This window comes from Glycine max, chromosome 9, assembly GCF_000004515.6.
Source record: "Glycine max cultivar Williams 82 chromosome 9, Glycine_max_v4.0, whole genome shotgun sequence".
NCBI classification, from domain to species: domain Eukaryota; kingdom Viridiplantae; phylum Streptophyta; class Magnoliopsida; order Fabales; family Fabaceae; genus Glycine; species Glycine max.
Genome location: NC_038245.2, coordinates 44,556,981 through 44,575,153, shown reverse-complemented (window position 1 = coordinate 44,575,153; position 18,173 = coordinate 44,556,981). Strand labels below are relative to the sequence as shown.

Here is an 18,173-nt window from a genome sequence, read left to right as displayed (position 1 = left end):
AAAGTTCTTGGTTGCACGAGGGCCACAAAATGGACTAGTAAAGGCGTGTCATTTACCTTTTAAAACCCTTCTCTTCCCTTTCTCACGTGTCTGTGGCAGCCACACGTCTTGGCAGTTCTCTTCTCTGATTACGGTACTTCTTCTTCTTCTTCTCTCTCTCTCTTCCAACTCTTTCGATTTTCGGTAGCGTACTTTTCCTTCTCTGAATTCAATCGTCTTTCTTTCTCTATTTGAGGAGGGAAACGGAATCATACTTTTGTTAGGGTTAAAATTCATCAATATTTTCGTGCCTCAGAATTTCGACATTTTCCCCATAATTTTGCAATTGATTGTTTGGTAGGCATTAGTCTGGCCTTAAATAGTTTTTAATCATGATTATTTATTCTACTGCATGTGCATTTGTAACAGTGTATGTGTATTGTCCAGAATCTTCCAAATGCTAACCCTTAGGGCATTTTGGTTAAGGAAAAAGGAAAAAAAGATTTTTATTGGGATGCACAATCCATGACTTTTTTCACGTCATCTTATGATTTTTACCATAAATATTTTTTCCTTTTAGTTCCTTAACCAATGTCCTAGGGCACTCGATCCTTTTTAATTATAGCACAATTTAATGGGATGAATTGTGTATTGCGGTAATTGAGATTTGTTATACTATGGCATTTTTATTTTTCTAACGTGAACAAGGAACAATTTTGAAATGATACCTTGTTGTTTCTAACTTCTTCAGTTCTTCTGGTAGGATTGAGATTCTCTTACAGTTTTGAAGATAACTGATTAATTTTACTAAATGATAAATTTATAGTATATAATTAAATTTTAATGGTGGGAATTGGGATTGTGAACTGCAAACCCGGATCTCATTCCCTTCTGATATGTCTGAATTGACTTTTTTACTTTTAGCTTCTTTGTGGACAAAGCACATGATATTCTAGCTTGTTTGGTTCCACGTTTGGGATGTGTTTTTTCATGCTTACAGAGAAGCTAGTAATTATAGCTTCCATGTTTTTTCTGCAAAATTTGCGATGGGTGTCCAAGACACATTTGATTTGTTGTTTAACTTATAAGACAAAGATTGATAGATGGATCAATCCATTCTCTTCCCCTTGAAGTTTTTGTTCCCTTTATAGTAGCTTCATTGATGCTACTGGCATAAATTTACTCCTTTTAGTTGTTTCATTTCTCTGTCTTATATTTCATGGCATATGGATTTATTTCTCTGTCTTAATTTTTTTCCTTGTTTCTAGAAGAAATTTTTTCAGCAAAAGCAGGCAATGGACTTCTTTTTTAAGGGAATGAACAGGGATGGATCTGAGTGTCCCTTTGATGTGAAAGACATCCAACGGTGTCCGTTTTTAAGAAACATCAATGAACCTACAAACTTCTCTTTCTCCTCAACTAAAATCTCCATTCCTGTGAGTTATTTATCCCTTTCTACCTATCTTGTATTTCAGTAGTTCAAATTTGGGTCAATATTTTAGCTAATTTTCTTCAATATTTAGGTTCATGGATCCAAGGGTCCTATATTTGAAGATGGTCCTAGTTTTGGCATGGCATTTAAGCTATTTCATGGGAAGGATGGAGTCATTCCCCTATCTGAGAAATCTGACTTTCACAATGGCAGCACAGAAGCAGATTCTCTGCCTGTTTTCAACCCTTTGGCAGGAAGAGCTGCCTCCATAAGTCTGTCTGGACCAGGTGGCCCATTTAGTTTTTGGAATTTTTCTGAGAAATGGAAGAAGCAGAAGAATTCCGAATCATCAAATAAAAAGGAATACTCACCTCAGGTAAACATTTGTTCTTTATTTTCTTTTTTTCCTTTTTCTTTTTGTTTCACACACACACTGATAGGCATGTTTGTAGAAAGGAAATCCATTGTGTCAATTAGCATTTCATCATTGTCTATCATTTTGATAAATTTACACCCATCTGACTTGCAATAATTTTGCTGTCAGCGTTTGTGATCACAGGACAATTTTGATGTGCTTCATGATTTTCTTTTCCTGTTGCTTACTAATTATCGTGAACTAGTTTAAGTAACTTCAAAAACATGAGTTGCATTGATTTTTCTTACTCGGGTGAGCTTCATTTCAGAATGGAGATGTATCAAAGCATGAGGCACTTGGAAATGAATGGTTGGCCAAAGGAACTTGCCCAATTGCCAAGTCTTATAGAGCTGTAAGCAATGTTCTACCCCTTGTTGCAACAGCTTTTCGGCCACCGAGTGGAGTGAAGCTTAGATGTCCACATGCAATTGTTGCTGCAAGGGCTGCCCTTGCCCGTACAACCTTTGTGAAAAACATGCGCCCTCAGCCTCTTCCTGCAAAAATGCTTGTTATTGCAGCGTTAGGCATGGCGGTTAATGTGCCCTTTGGCATGTGGAAGGAGCATACCAAGAAATTTTCATTATCTTGGTTTGTAGCCGTGCATGCTGCTGTTCCCTTTATAGCCATGCTTCGGAAGTCAGTGGTGATGCCTAAATCAGCAATGGCACTGACCATTGCAGCTTCTATACTTGGACAAGTTATTGGCTCAAGAGCTGAGCGAATCCGGCTGAAAACAATAGCTGTTGAGATGGGAAAAGTGAAAACAGAGACAGTATGCAGCATGGAAAGCTATAATAGTCCCATGCAACTTGGTGATATTAGGGCCAATCACTGTGGTGCTGAAGGAATGGTCCTCAAGTCGTCACTTCCTGTGAAGGATACTGGTTCAACTTCAACTGCTGGCGTGTGTTATTGATCTATAAAGATTGGAAAGAAATCCATTCAGGTTCTATTTGAACATATTGATGAACTGGAATTGTAATAAAATTGATTAATATAAATAAGATCCTTATGAGCTATGTATAACTTGAACAGAAATTAAGACATGCTGTTACTATGCATGCAGAAATGTATATGGAGAATTGATCGCTTAATTCTGATAAAAGTTGAGTTCGTCTTAAATTATTCATATTTTCTGAGATTTCGATCAAGTACCTTGCACTTGATTGCCATTGCATTTAACGTTTGAAAAGATTATATGTTTTAGCTTAACTCTTCGATTCTATTGCACTATAAAAGAGCATACGAAAGATAAGAGATCCATGGTGTTGTATTATCTATACAAAAATAAGTAATGTATCTTGTTTTGGACTGGTCTACAAGGCCCAGATCCATCAAATCAGACATCAGTTCATTGATGGCCTAGACAATGAAAAGTTCATCAAGACGCCAAAAAAAGGCACAATACATAAAAAGAAGGATCGTGAAGTATATACACCAAGAACAAATGCGAAGAACTGAAGTTTTCATTAGCAATACACCTTTCGATTTGAGACCAATTCATAATTCGAGTTACGTTATCTAAAAGTGAAAAATAGATCTGTACTAGAAAAAGTAAACCTGATAAAATTGTAATGGATACAGTCCACTCTACATATGGGGTTCCCATAAAAACAATGTAGGCACATTAGCTTGCACTTGGACTTTGGATTCGTTAAAACAGTATTAGTACCAAAAATATCAAACTAGCCATAAGCTCCTCTCAGCAACTGGACACACAAAGGATTAGGCATATTTTAAATCAATTTAATTTTATGTGAACTGTTAAAATTGAACTAGATAAACTGAAAATTGTCAAATCATTTTAAAAATTGGTTTAAAAATTACCATGCAATCATACACGTATGAGTAAAAAAATTATGGAATCATTGTATTAACTTTTATAATTTCATTATCTTATTAAGATGTGTATTACTTTCTTTCAGTGTTATTCTTTTTAAGACATTTTAAGTCTATTTTGATTATCTATAATTTAGACGTGATAAGTGAAATCAAATGGTACCTTATGATGAAATCAAATGGTTATTTGCTTAAAAACTAATCTAAATCCGGCTGCATTGCAAAAGCTACTGTAAACGACGAATTTTCGTTGTGTTCTTGAGACAAATAAAATGACGATTTGAATGGCACGTTTCTTCTAGGGTCAATTAAATTTGAGTAAATTAATGAAACTTTTCTTGAGCTTTTCATTAATTACACATGTACCCTTCATTCTGAAATCATTTCTTTAGCACTGCACAGCTGCCAGTGTTAAGTGAGTTTTTTAATTTAATATTGAATGACCAAATTGTCTGGACCAGTGTTAAGGGAGGGAGTGTTAGTATACGAATGTAATTCATGGGTAATACTTTTTTGTACTTTCGAGGTACTACATGCAATATATTCTCTGATTTGCTTATAAAAATTAACAAAATATTGGTTCTCAAATTTTTGTTGCTTTTGGTCTTGTATTTTTTATGTTTCTGAAGCTATATCTATCTGACTTTTCAAGTTCAGAATTTGAGGCCCAATTGTAAGAAATTTTCATTTGAAATGACAATGATTATAGTAACACTTATGCACTTGTGTTAGATCCTAAATCACATGAAGATAAAGCATCCAAGCTGACAACGAAATACTTGGGAGTTTCACACTTGCAGCAAGAAAAAAAAAATTAACGAAGATTGAAGAAGATGGTGGCATTTTCGGGATAGACTTTTTTAACAAAAACATGTTCCTATATCACGTGATCATAGAACTTAACGGTATTTAAGAAGGAACGGGTGCTACTGTAATGCAAATGAATAAGTTAGGGAATTTTATGTAAGATGAAAAAAATGAGAGAAATTATGTATAATTAGAATAAATTTTGGGAAAAGCTACTGCAATTTGCTCATTAAATTTACGTCTCACAATCACTGAACATTGACAAAACCCAAAATTTAAATCTGTAACGTCCTTGAAATGAACTATGTTTGTTTTATGTCCATGTAGGACATAACTAGTTGGAATTCCTATCGTTCTCAGCATTAAAATCCAACTTAACGGAAAGTAGAAAATTTCTTCCCTGATTGGGTATCTCATCTGCTGTGGCAGGCAGAGATAGGATATGCCCTTTTCACCTATCCTTCCTTTCCTACTACACTGTACCCTTCTTAAAGGATGACTTTTGGTATACTAGCAAATTGGAAATGAAAAAATTATGCATGATTTTCATATAAAATAGTTATGTGAAAAAAAAACATTCTTATGGGTTTTTTCCTATTTTTTGTTAACGTTGTGCTAAGTTGTTTATTAAGCAAAATGTGTTAGTAAGATTATGAGGGAATGTTAGTATTATGTTTTTAAACTTAGAGGGGATTCGAATAAAAAAAAAAACTTAAAAGATGTTAGCATAGGAAAATTATAAAGGGTGGAGTTATATGTAATTTGATAAAATTTTAGGGGTGTTGTTATAATTTGTTCTTAATTTTATTTGTGTATGAAATAAATAAATAAATAAATGTAACGTAATAAAAAAAATTAAATTGAGCTAATGACCTAAATCAAATTGTTCACAGGTGCATATTTTATTTACGGTTGAGAGTCTCAAACAATTGTTGAATCAAAAGTTTTAAAATCTTATTTCTCACAAAAAATGTATAGGAATGTGTTCAATCTAACGTTAAATCAAATTGAGTTTGAGGTGAAAATGAAATTTGAGGGGCTTAAACAGCTTCATGGAAATATCTAATCTAAAAATATATATAGTAATTAAAAAAGATTTGCCAAAAATCGAGAAAAAGAAAAGGCGTTTCTTTTGTTTATTTTTCTTCCAGCTTAAAATCATTATCTATGAGAGTACGTAGACATGGAATAATCATATAGTACGTAGTCATGGAAAAAATTGAAAGTGTGCAAATATAGGTGTGGATGTGGCTTTCACGATCAAGTACATATAATAATTAATAAATGATCATTACAATGTCCCAATGAATATCCCATGCACCTTTTTCTCAGTGAGCATAGTATCCTACTTCTTTACTGCAATATTATTCGCTTGTTTAATAAGATATATCCAAACTGTTGTAGCTGATCAGTGATCACCAACCATAGGTTGGTTCATCGAATAAAGTTTTAAACTTAAGTCTCATGTATACAATTAAAAAGTTCTACTAAAGATAATTTAATCATATTATAAATATTTTTTTACTCAAATACTAAATAATAAAAAAAGGTACATGTCACCTATAGACTAAAAATATATAAAAATAAAAAACAGTTGTCTTGTACCATTGTAACAATACGTGGTTTACACACTGATGGTGTGGTCCAGCCGAATGTGTCCTTAACACGTGACTTTCTATAGGGATCATATTCATATGCCATCTTGAGGTGAAGAGAAAGAGATATGTTATAGATCTTATTATTAAATATTTATTATTATTACTATTATTATTATTGTTGGTATAAGAAATATCTAAAAGACTCTATCTTATCAGTCTTTTCTCCTGAGATAGCTTAAGGTGGAAATCCTTCGATGTGATATATATATAAATTAGACGTAAGAGCACATTATTCTGGAAAAAGACAGAAATGTAAATATGGAAAATGATATAATTTAATAAAAAATAAAGAGAAAATAAAAATGTCAATTAAATATTTTATATTTATAGGTATAAAAAAATTCAGCACTTTTTTTTACTATTGTAGAGATTTTTTTTGTCCTTTTAATTAAATTTTGTGCCATAGATTACATCGACAATATTATTATTTAAAAAACACATTACATTATTGTATCTCTATAAATAAGACATTAAAAATATAAAAATATAAGAAATTTATCTTAATTGAGTAAGCAATATACTTGAGTTATTAAGAACCTCTAAAACTTATTTTTAATTTTTATGAATAAAAGAAATCCATAAAAATATCATATGCAATAATATGAAAAAACCACACAGATATGGGTATAATTTGTTCTAAGTGTAATGACTGAAATAGAATAAAAGGGAATAAATTTATCATTTTATTGTTTAAATATTTTATGATGAAATAAAAAAGATCGAGACTAGTTTATTTTATATCCGTAATTTAGAAGAAAAAGAGAGATATTTAATAAAATGAATGGATTATGTACCATTTTTTATATCTTTTTTATTAATATTTTTTGTTACAATCAAAATTCATTTCATTTTATATTATTTTAAACAATTAATTTAGGCAATTAAGCAATAGAGCACATCATCATTCACTCCTAAAAAAAGAACATATTATATCACTTAAAACTTCTAACTGGTTTTTTAAGCTGCTTCATTAAAAGTTTTTTTTTTAAAAAATCATTGCTAAAAAAAAGTTAAAACTATATATAACCAAACATGCATTAGGTCCTTGTCAAAAAAAATAAAAATACATTAGGTCCTTTTGAGAAAAAATCATAAGGTGACATTCAACCCAATCCCACTTTTGATAAAATAAGGTAATAAAAACTTCTACATTCTAGATAGGTACATATAATAATATTCATGCATGTTAGCTACATCAGTAACTAACTGCATGACGTAATAGTGTGAATAGGAATACTTGTTTGGTCTCATTCTCCAAAATCCCACTTTTTTCTATCATCTCATTTAATTTTCACATGGCTAATACATGCATGCACATGGGCAAGTGCCCATATGGTGATTTATAAAAGGAAAAGGAAAATTAAGAGTTTTTAGACTTTGGACTGAAATGAAATGAAAACAATCAAGAAGTTGCTACGTCATTGTCTAGCCTATAACTACACGTTTCTTTGTTCCTTCCAATGTTACATATCTTTCGTCTTTTAATTTATAGCTCTTAATTTCTCTCTTTAATTAGTTTGAACTGTGTCGTTTTACAGCCTTCAGCACCGTCATCTTTGCATTCAGAAATGTAACACCATTTTCTAATAATGTCTGCTCACACCCATGTGAGATCATTTAGTTATTTATATTCCTTTAAATTCTAAGCCTATCTTTTGTATTAAAACATTTTAAGAAGTGGAACCAGTGCCCCGAGAACAAAATGTATCTATGGTTTTTCTTGTTCGCATCAATGGTTACAAACGAACAAACAAAGACTTAGTTCAATTTTAGATTTTCTGTTTTTTATTTTTTAGTTGGCCAATTGAGCTTGGCCATGCAAACAGCTTCGTGCTAAATATGTAATCAAAATCATTTTCACAGGTCCTATACCTTCCATAATTTCTTTCAGACTATCTCTGACTTATCTTTTCATATTTATTAGTTTGGTCATTGGAATAGTGAATAAAATTAAGTATTCCTTTGCAACTAGTTTTAACCAGAAAAGAAATTGTAGAGCAGTAGAGGAACATTAATTTTTGTTAGGGACCATTATGTCCTTATGGCACATGAGGTTCCAAATCTGTCTTGATTTGATCTCGGTCACTATCAGGGACAGAATTTAGAATTAGCCGTTTTTTTTAGCCTTTTTCTCCCCCCCACAAGAAAATACCCTCTCATTCCTTATTTATAATTTCCTTTTAACTAATTCATATTCCTATAAAAATGAATATGTATTAAAAATTAATATATTAAATTACACTAGTACTTGAAGATTCATAAAATACAAATTAAAAGTAAAATATCGGAATATTTCAATGGGGTGGAACGAATTAAAGCCGATTAAATTAAATAACTTATTATTTTTTTAAGAATGTGTTAAAAATATATTTTTAATAACACTTCCCATCCACACATATTGTAATATAAACAAAAATGCTAGCAACACTTTATTTTATACGCTTTTTTAAACCTTTTCTATGATTGATCAAAATTTATTAAAAAATATTATTTTTGTTGGTTTTATTTCTCATTTAATAATCTTATTTTTTTTATTTATATTAAATGAGGAATAAAATCTATTAAAATTGATCATTTTTAATAAATTATAGAAATATTTTTTTTTACAAAAAAATGTCAAAAGAAAGTATCGTTAGCTATCATTTCTCGTGAAAAAGACATGCTAACGATACTTTAACCGACACTATCTTATTAAGATTTTATAAAAGAGAATTGTAATTAAAATTTAAGAGGAGTTTGAGCAATGAACAAATTGTTTGGATATGTAACTTACATGTGCAATTAACTAAGATTTATTTTTTTAATCGAAATTATTTATACATAAACATTGAGCAAATTAACGAAATGAATTCGAGTTCCATCACAAATTGTTGAATAGATATATTGTTTTGATTACACCTCATTTATCTCTTTGTGGTTCTATATATGCAAGTTATACAACGTCTGGATGACAGCTATATGTTGTTTTTTTTTTATAAAAAAAAAGTAGTTCGAATTTGAAATAAAATTTTACAAAATAGATTAATAATAGGTTTAATTAGATTTTTCATAAATCCAAACCATGAAAGGTGCTGAAAAAAATTCCTATACAACATTGAAATTAAAAGGTATAATATTACAAGGGAAGTTAGTTAGTTCTACACTTAAGAATTTTGAATTTTAATATGACAGAACCTGAATTAGGTAGAGTGCGTCTGACTTAATAAAGAGTCATTTTATAGTAGATTCGTTTTTGTAGCTTGTGTAGTGTGTTTTTAAGACACAACTCTTCTAAATATTTTTAGTGTATAAGAATATATTCAGCCTTCAATTTCAGTGGATTAGGACTGAATATAATTTAAATTAAAAATAAGTTTATTTAAAATTCAAAAGTTCAATGCTAACGATCTAACACTGAACAAATTAAACCACAAAACAAATATGAATCAAGATATCTCAACAACTACATGTCTTAGAGTTCGTGTGTAATGGTATATTAACGAAACTACACCCCACCTCATTCGGATATTAATTATAGCTCATAATTCTGGCAGAGTTCCACTTCTTAGTCACCTTTTAATTATCGTTGCTTTTGTGACATGTCAGACATAGTTTTATTGCTTCTTGTCAGTTCGTGACAAATTTCTACGAGAGACAAACTTCAGATATCATAATATAAATATGATTTTAGTTTTCATAAATAATATATATATATATATATATATTATATTAACTTCGGTTTTTAATTTTTAAAATTAAAATCTAATTTCTGTTTCTTATTTTTAAATTTGAACACTTTGTATAAGAAATTAGAGTTCATGTGGGTTTTCCTCGTACCTAAGTTTTGCAGAAATTTTGGGTGGGATAACAGTGAGTTAAGCTAGTTGAATTTTCTGACTAGCTTGGACTGATATATCTTCTGTAATTTTGTTTTGGCTTGACAGTAGTATATGTCTCTTTGCCTTCCAAAAATAAAATAAAACTGAACACTTTCTGTCCCTAGATATAATATATTAACTATCATAAATGTCAAATACTGAAGTGTGATATTGTCTTTTAATAATAGTTTTTTTTACGAAGTCATTTAATAATATTTAGTATAGTATTTTTTTGTTGTTGTTGCATAATTAGTATAGTATTTTAGTACGTGAATTACAGTGGACAAATATTTATTTTATATAATTAAAATTGTAATAAATGGTATTTGACATGTGAACATCAACGGACTATGATAATGACTCCAATAGTACACTTAATTTGACTTTTTATAAAAAAAAGTCAATTTAAATTTTGAAGAACACTAGCATGATATCTTTATAGAGACAAAAACGCATTTAAGACTATGAAAACATAAGAATTAGGCAATCTTTTTTTTTTAGATCGTTGATTAGGGTGGTTCAACTTCAAGTTGCAACGATTGTGGCAAAGTAGGTGTAATAGTCTATAGGGAGTCAAAAAAAGAAACCTTAGTTGGATTTGAGTAGAAAAGCTATACATAACATACTTCTATTACTGAAAACACTTGACCCACCATATTAGAAATTGACCTATAAAAAAAGATGAAGATATAAGGCAAAAGTAAAAAAGATGGCATTGGTAACAATATCATACTTAACATTACACTTTATTACACAAATGATTTTTTTTTTCTGATCAGAGACTAATTTATCGATATTTTTTAATTTACTAAATTAGGGACAAATCTGCTTAATAATTTAATGGATTTCAAACAACTTAGAATTTATTTGCCCTGTATCTGGCACTCACATTCTCTTCTCCTTTGCAGTTTCCACGGGATTCTGTAAATATAGCAAGCATAACAAGAAAAGTACAATGTTCGAACAGCAAATAAATTGCCATAAAATAACTGAAGAAAGGAATAAAGTAATCACGAGCGGGCACACATGGATGTCGGTGGTGGAATCTTCTGCTAGCCTTTGGTTTGGCATTTTCCTTTTAACTATGTTTATCAAAATTGAAAAAACTACTCTTTCCTAATTGCAAAAGAAAACTGCTTAATTAGCTAAGGAAAATTAAAGTCTGTATGGTCAATTTCACAATTAATTTGAATAGGCCAAAAGGCAAAAACTTTACTATCTTTTGTTTGCTACTAGGACTTGAAACTTTGCTCTAAATTATCTAACAATGCTTGGCAAGTACACTTCCAATTGGCATATCATGACTTTGCCACTATTTGTATAGCTGTATTTTCCACGCGGTATTAGATTTCTAAATAGAGGGGATTCTCATTTCTAAACCGTTGACTAGTGGGCTATATGTATTACCATGCATACTTTAAAAAAATACTACGTTTGTTATATATTAACTAACTATCAGTCAAGAAAATATAATATATATATATATATATACTGGTTGAAGATGCTTGGCATCTCCCTCCTATATAATAAGTGGCCGTCTCAAACCCATATAAAAGAGGTGAAGAAAATTTTATAGGGATATTTTGTAACAAGAAAAAAAAATCCAGTCATCACGGTTTGCATTTTTGGATATATCTTAGAGTTTGTGACTTATGGAATTATTTTTTGTTTTTGTTTATCCTATCTATCATCTATGTCTAACTAAATCTCTTTTTGCCAAAGTTAAGTGAATTATAATGAAATTTATTATTTATGAATTGATTTAGGTCGATTATTAATAAAGTTTAATTTCCATATCCCTGTGTGTTTGGGCTTATTATTTCATAAAACTTTATCAACCTTATGTTGTGACGGTTTTTTAATCTTTAATGAAATTTTGCTCTATATGTGTGCTTTAAGACAAGAATCCTATAATCTTTTAGGGTAAGGATAGTTATTGGATTCTTACTATCATTAGGGATTTCCAATCCTAATGTTTACTAGTATTATTTTTTTTACTTTAATCTAAAGAAGGAGTTCTCCATTAAGAATATAGGTTTAATTGCCTAATAAACCAATATTTAAGTACATTAGGAATTCTAGTTGAAATTGAATGAAGCCTAATCCCAACACTTACATCAATTGCATCAAACTTACTTTCTATGCCTTTACAAAAAAAAAAAAAGTCCCATGTTTTCTTTGTGCTCTTATTTCTAAAAGTATAATCCAAAAAATAAATATTTTTTTATTTAATCTTTAATTATTATTTCCCTCAAGTCTCAACGATTCTGAATTCAAAATCAAACCCTTGTTCCATGTTTATTCCTAGCTACTAGATATGTCTGTGAACTGTAAGTCAACCTTCAATTTCTGAAAATGATATTCAAACCTAACCATTTTAATTATGATCACATCATTTATCTCCCTAAATTTATTGAACATGGTTTTCACTTGCATGGAAGACAAGCCTTTGGGACGTATGTTTCACCTAAAGGGTTTTTGAGTTGGTCCAAACCATTTTAGCCGTCTTATATGAAGGTTGGGTTAGTTCAACTTTTAAATGAACTATAACGTCTTGATTACAGTTTGACAGGTATTAATTAATGACGACAATATTTTATAGGATAAATTAGTTTTTTTATTCAATTTGGTTATTTAGTTTTTTTTTTTAATTTAATCTTTTAATTTTTTAAATCGATTGAATTTGATCTTATTATATTAATTGTGTCAATGGTGTTAAAAAATTATATTTTGTGACGATTTAAAAATATTATTGAGTGATTTTAAATATCATAAAATATATATTTCTTAATATTATTAATTTAATTTAAAAAATATGATCAAATTGAATTCGTTTTAAAAATTAAAGAATCAAAATAAATTTAAATAATAAATTAGGCAAGTAAAAAACTAATTTAACCTACTTCATATTTATGCGCATATACACCATGTGCATTTTGACATATAGATCAATTACTTCATATTAAATATGTATAATTCAGAATAATAACTTATAATGTGTTAGAGACTCACAGCGTTAAGATTAGACTTCTAGAGCCAATTTCAGAAAAAGGAAGTTTAAAAAACTAGATGTTTGGTAGAATTCCTGTAATTTTACTTTTACATACGACAGTGAATGGTTCAGGAAGAACATAACATAAACAATAAACGAGAGTGCCAATTCCCACTTTTGACTCCGTAGATACGCTTTCTTAAGTCCTTAACGTTGTTTTCTTTTCTCTTCCTAACTTGTCATTTTCTGTTTGAGGTGAAAATAAAAATGAGGAAAAACATACTAATGCATGTACTCTATTAAGTTGCAAATATGTATAGATTTTTATAAGAGGGGTTTCGGTTGTAATTCACAAAAATAAAAATACTAAGAATACATAACAAAGTGATGACGAGGACACGAGGTGGGTGTCGAGTGTTGACAAAGGAGATTTGATAGAATAAACATATTGGCATTAATTAATTAATTAAACCAAGTCAATAACCATACCCTTCTTTTACTTTCTTTCCTATTTTTTTATGCTTTGTTATTTCCTTCTTTATCTCAACTTATTGTTGTTAATGCAAAATCATAATGGAAACAGCATATATGTTTTGAGAAACATAAACAAAATGTTGGGGACGGAAGAACAAAATACAAGAAAACCGTGTCTGTCTCACAAAATTCAAGAAGAAATTAAGAATTGTTAAAAGGGAAGAGGTTGTTCATGAATGTCAGTGATGTTAATACTAAAATCAAATTAAGAAATAGAAAAGGTGACATGGGCAGCACCGTCGGGGACAGAGAATCATTTAACAAATGTAGGAACGTGACTACGTGAACCCACTCTGCCTCATTCTCGTATATGCAATTATTAGACAATGCTGTTGTTAGTGCTGAGGTTGTATTCATCCATCATCTTCGTGCTCATTTTTCTTTCCTAGGCTTAATATTTAATAATATGTAAGATTCCTTCATATGCTTCAATAATTTATATAAATATAATGATAATATAATTTTTATAATAATTATCTTAAGTAAATCAATTAATAGTGTCAAAAAAATTATATTAATAATGCATGAAATTAAGTTAATTTTTTTTACATGCAGTATAAGTTATTTCATAAGCTTTTTCACAAATATGATTTTCGTGAAATGCTCCTTGGTCAAATGCTCATCGAATAATTTCATCATATTTTTATTTCTTCAGCCAAAATAGAATTCGTATTGGTTTTACGAAACAATGTCATGATAGTTATTTATTTGTTTTTTTAATATTAGTTGATTGAATGATATGGCTGATTAAGTATATTATTATAAATTTAAATAGTATTATTGAACATAATTTATACAACTAATGTAAAAATAGTATATGATGTATGAAAAATAATAACCTTAAACAACTTCACCACATCTATCTAACAATACATGTATCCTCCTCTAATGTATAGAATGAACATTAATAAGCTTTCATTTAATTTTTCAATTTGGTGTCGGCAGTGAACTCGATCGGTTTGAAACTTGAGTTGTGTCAAGTGTCAACTTTTGCGGGCTTCGCCATCACATAGATAGATCCAATCTGATGATTTTGGCTTAAAGTGACGACTGATTATTATTCTTTTATTTTTTATGATAACAGCCAACATTGATTTTTTATTTCATATATTTCTCACCACAATCTACTTAGGAGAAAGCCAAACTGTTCCTAGTTTTTCTTTGTTGTTATTGTTTCTACTATTGATTTTTTATTTCATATATTTCTCACCACAGTCTACTTAGGAGAAAGCCAAACTGGTCCTAGTTTTTCTTTGTTGTTATTGTTTCTACTATTGATTTTTATCGCCCTATCTTTTATTATTATTTTTCCCTTGTGATTGTGACGCATTGATTTTTTTCAATCTTTTTAACATGTTAAGATGGAGATTTTCGCTAAGGTTAATTATTCGCGACAAGCCGACAAAGTCCTCCTTTTCTTTCTATCATTTTTTCTTTTGTATCTTTCGATTTGAACATTTAAAATAATTTTATTGCTAATACTTTAGATTTGTGAAATTTAGTTTTGTTTTGAGTTTATCCAATTTGCATTTCTGACACTTTCAAAGTTGGTGTGTGTGTAGTCCTTTAAAAAAAATTAAAAGAAAATGTAAAATATTGCAAATGAAGTAACATAATCTAAACAATCCGAATTTGTCAAATAATGGAAATATATCACGGTGGTTGTTATCATGACAAGCATGAAGCATGGCTTGGTTTTCTGAAATTTTAATAATGATTAGCTTAGCTCTAGGAATTGAACAAGTACTATACATGTTTCTTGTGGTCACCGCTATATATATTTACATACTAATCATGATTTAGATCCCAGTAGGATATCCAACTATGTTATTAACCTATATGTTTGGTGAACTTGCAGAATACATATTTCGTAGCTTACAGAATGAGCAAGCAAGATAACAACTACTTGATGGAAAAAGATTTTTTAATGTAAAATTTAGTTTTGAAAAATTATTTATTAAGGTTTAGCAAATGAAATGCAATGATTAAGTAATACAGTATCATTGTTTAAATATAAGGAAGCCAATTAACTTAACTGGTGCTATTTTTTGTTCTCGTTTATCTATTCAATAAGTTAATAAAATTAATAATATTTATTTGTCCATTTAAAAGTTCTAGATGATATTAATTATATTCTTATATCACATAATATTTCTCAAATAATATTGAATTCTCACTCCAATATTAATGACATATGGTATATATTAGAGTAGAGTGAACAAGCGTATAACAAGGAATTTAAAAATAAATAAATAAGAAAGGTGAAAAGATTAATTGCATTTCCTTAGCAACATTCTAAATCAACTTCAGCACAATTATTTATTTTTCTTCTCAAGCCCCCCCCCCCCCCCCCCCCCCCCCCCCCCCAAATAACTAATTTTCTTGAACCCCGTGGAAATTCATATATACATACATTTTTTTTTTGGCAAAGAATATATATATATATATATACCAAGTGATAAAAAATTAATATTTGAGGGACACAAATTTTGGACGTTTATATAATCAATGTCACTTGCACACAAAAAAGGAAACTACTATGAAACTTGATTTCGAACGCAACAACAATACCCTTCATAAGTCTATGCAATATATATAATACTATGTTGCTTTTGTAATTTAATTAAGTGTGTTCCTTAAGGAATTCTGTTCACTTCTCTCCATATTTATAGTTTTTATTGTGTTTGTGATAAGTAATCCATCTATAGAACTTATGTAGTTCTATCACTTTGCTTAAGAACATACACTAAGTATGAAGCTTTTGTATCTAGGTAAAAAATAAATCAAATTAATTCAAAACTAGTTTTTTTTTAACCACAAATATTATTTATTAAGGATAATTTTATTTGAGTCGAATAAGATTATCATGAGTGATAAAATTTTCTCTTAAAATATTTAACACATTTATATATCTAAAACTTAAGTCCAAGTCTTTTTAAGTTGGAAAATCTTATGTCAATTGATCTACATGCTTGATGATAATTTAAAATTAGATAAACTTTTATTTAATTCAAAATTATTAGTTCAAGACTTAACTCAATAATTAATTTGTTAAATTTGATTTTTGAATTAAATAAGGTAAAATTTATTTAAAACTAAACTCATTAAATAAATGATTATATATAATTTGACTCATTTAGTTCATCCAATGGGTAATAAATGAAATTCATTTTACTTTTTCTTTATTGGAAGCACAAAAATATCTCCTAAAAGTTATGAGGCTAATCCTAAAGACATAAAAATCATTTAAGTGAGTTTTGTCTCTATCAACAAAATATTTTTCATACACACATGAATCAAACCATATTTCAACGTGCTAAAAAAACTCATTTATCTAGAAACTATGTTAATCCATAAGATTCATTTCACTTTTAATAATATTATTTTGCAGGGGAATGAGTCTTTTCTTATAAATTTTTCACTGAAATTCTCCCTGAAAAAATACCTAACATCCAAACCTTAATATCTTATTTTTTTATTATTTAAATTTCCTTTCTCTTATTTATAATTAAAGGTTGAGATTTCATATACTAAAAATGTCACAAACCTGCTTTGTGCAGATAAAAGAAGCAAAGGAAAGAACATGTTTTTTTATGAACATGGGTCCTTTTAGGCAAGGAAAATTATTTAAAAAGAAAAAATGTACATGTACAGATGTACTCCATGCTGTTATCATGAAAATGACCGCCAAGGTTTTCCATGAATCATACCACTCGTAACTGCATAGGTTAAAGTGAGCATCACTCATCGTCCATGCAAATTGAACCACAACCATAGGTACGGCATTCAAATCAGCTTTATTTTCCCCATAAAATATGAACAATTCTATCAGTCCGTACAATCAAAAGAGTCATGACTTTTTTATTTGCACACAGGAAGTAAACCACTACGGAGGTGGCCCTATAAATGTTTTTATTTCTTATATACTTTAAATATTATTTATCACTAATGGATTACTATATGTAAATATTGCTAAGTAATATAACTTATTTTTATGAATTTAATTAAAATTTACAGACATTATCCAACTTTTAATTTTATTTTTCAATCACATAAATTCATTGATAAATTCATTAAATTTTATAGTATTTTTTATAAAAATCAAGAAAAATAATAATTGATAGAATCAAAACTTTCACACTAACAATGCATAATAATAATAATAATAATAATAATAATAATAATAATAATAATAATAATAATAATAATAATAATAATAATACTTTTATTTGATAAATTTCACATAAAATTTATGTATAACAAAAAAATAGTTAATAAAAAACATTTTAATTGGATTTCTTGTCATGCTAATCATAAAATACTCTCTTTGGTATACCACAAATTTAGATAGGATGTGGTCAGTTTGACATATTTGATGTATCATCCAATCTCCATCAAATGACTTAGAATGAACTGATTTGTACATTTTCTTCTCAAACTTTGAACCGTTGAATGGAAATTAGAGACACATAACATAATTTACGGACAATACTATACCAAACGCACCAAAATTCTCAACTCGCAATCAAATCTATAGACGAAAGTGTTAATCTAACTCATTTAGGGCATCCCATATTTTTAGATTCAGCGTCAACACGGAATAATCATACGGCAATTAATAATTATGTTCACAAACAGTATACTATTAAAAAAAACCATT

General features: G+C 29.1%; 1 protein-coding gene across 4 annotated transcripts; it reads left to right on the top strand.

Annotated features, from left to right (window-relative positions):
- LOC100811917 (uncharacterized) lies at window positions 1–2,931 on the top strand. Of its 4 annotated transcripts, none has more exons than XM_006587572.4 (4): window positions 1–133; window positions 1,251–1,415; window positions 1,503–1,787; window positions 2,095–2,931. In XM_006587572.4, exons 2-4 carry the CDS (start codon window positions 1,275–1,277, stop codon window positions 2,740–2,742), a joined length of 1,074 nt encoding a protein of 357 aa, XP_006587635.1. In that variant the 5' UTR covers window positions 1–133; window positions 1,251–1,274; the 3' UTR covers window positions 2,743–2,931. The 4 variants fall into 4 exon arrangements, with proteins under 4 accessions (XP_006587635.1, XP_003534314.1, XP_040861032.1 ...); XM_003534266.5 differs by having other exon boundaries at window positions 3–133; window positions 1,248–1,415; XM_041005098.1 differs by lacking the exon at window positions 1–133 and adding an exon at window positions 171–336 and having other exon boundaries at window positions 1,248–1,415.
- Window positions 2,932–18,173: the final 15,242 nt, after the last annotated feature.

Excerpts from the sequence above, each read along its gene's own strand:
- LOC100811917 (XM_006587572.4), top strand. The coding sequence starts at position 1,275 with ATGGACTTCTTTTTTAAGGGAATGAACAGGGATGGATCTGAGTGTCCC. Across the intron at positions 1,416-1,502 it reads CAACTAAAATCTCCATTCCT|GTTCATGGATCCAAGGGTCC; the intron begins GTGAGTTATTTA and ends TTCAATATTTAG. Across the intron at positions 1,788-2,094 it reads AAAAGGAATACTCACCTCAG|AATGGAGATGTATCAAAGCA; the intron begins GTAAACATTTGT and ends GCTTCATTTCAG.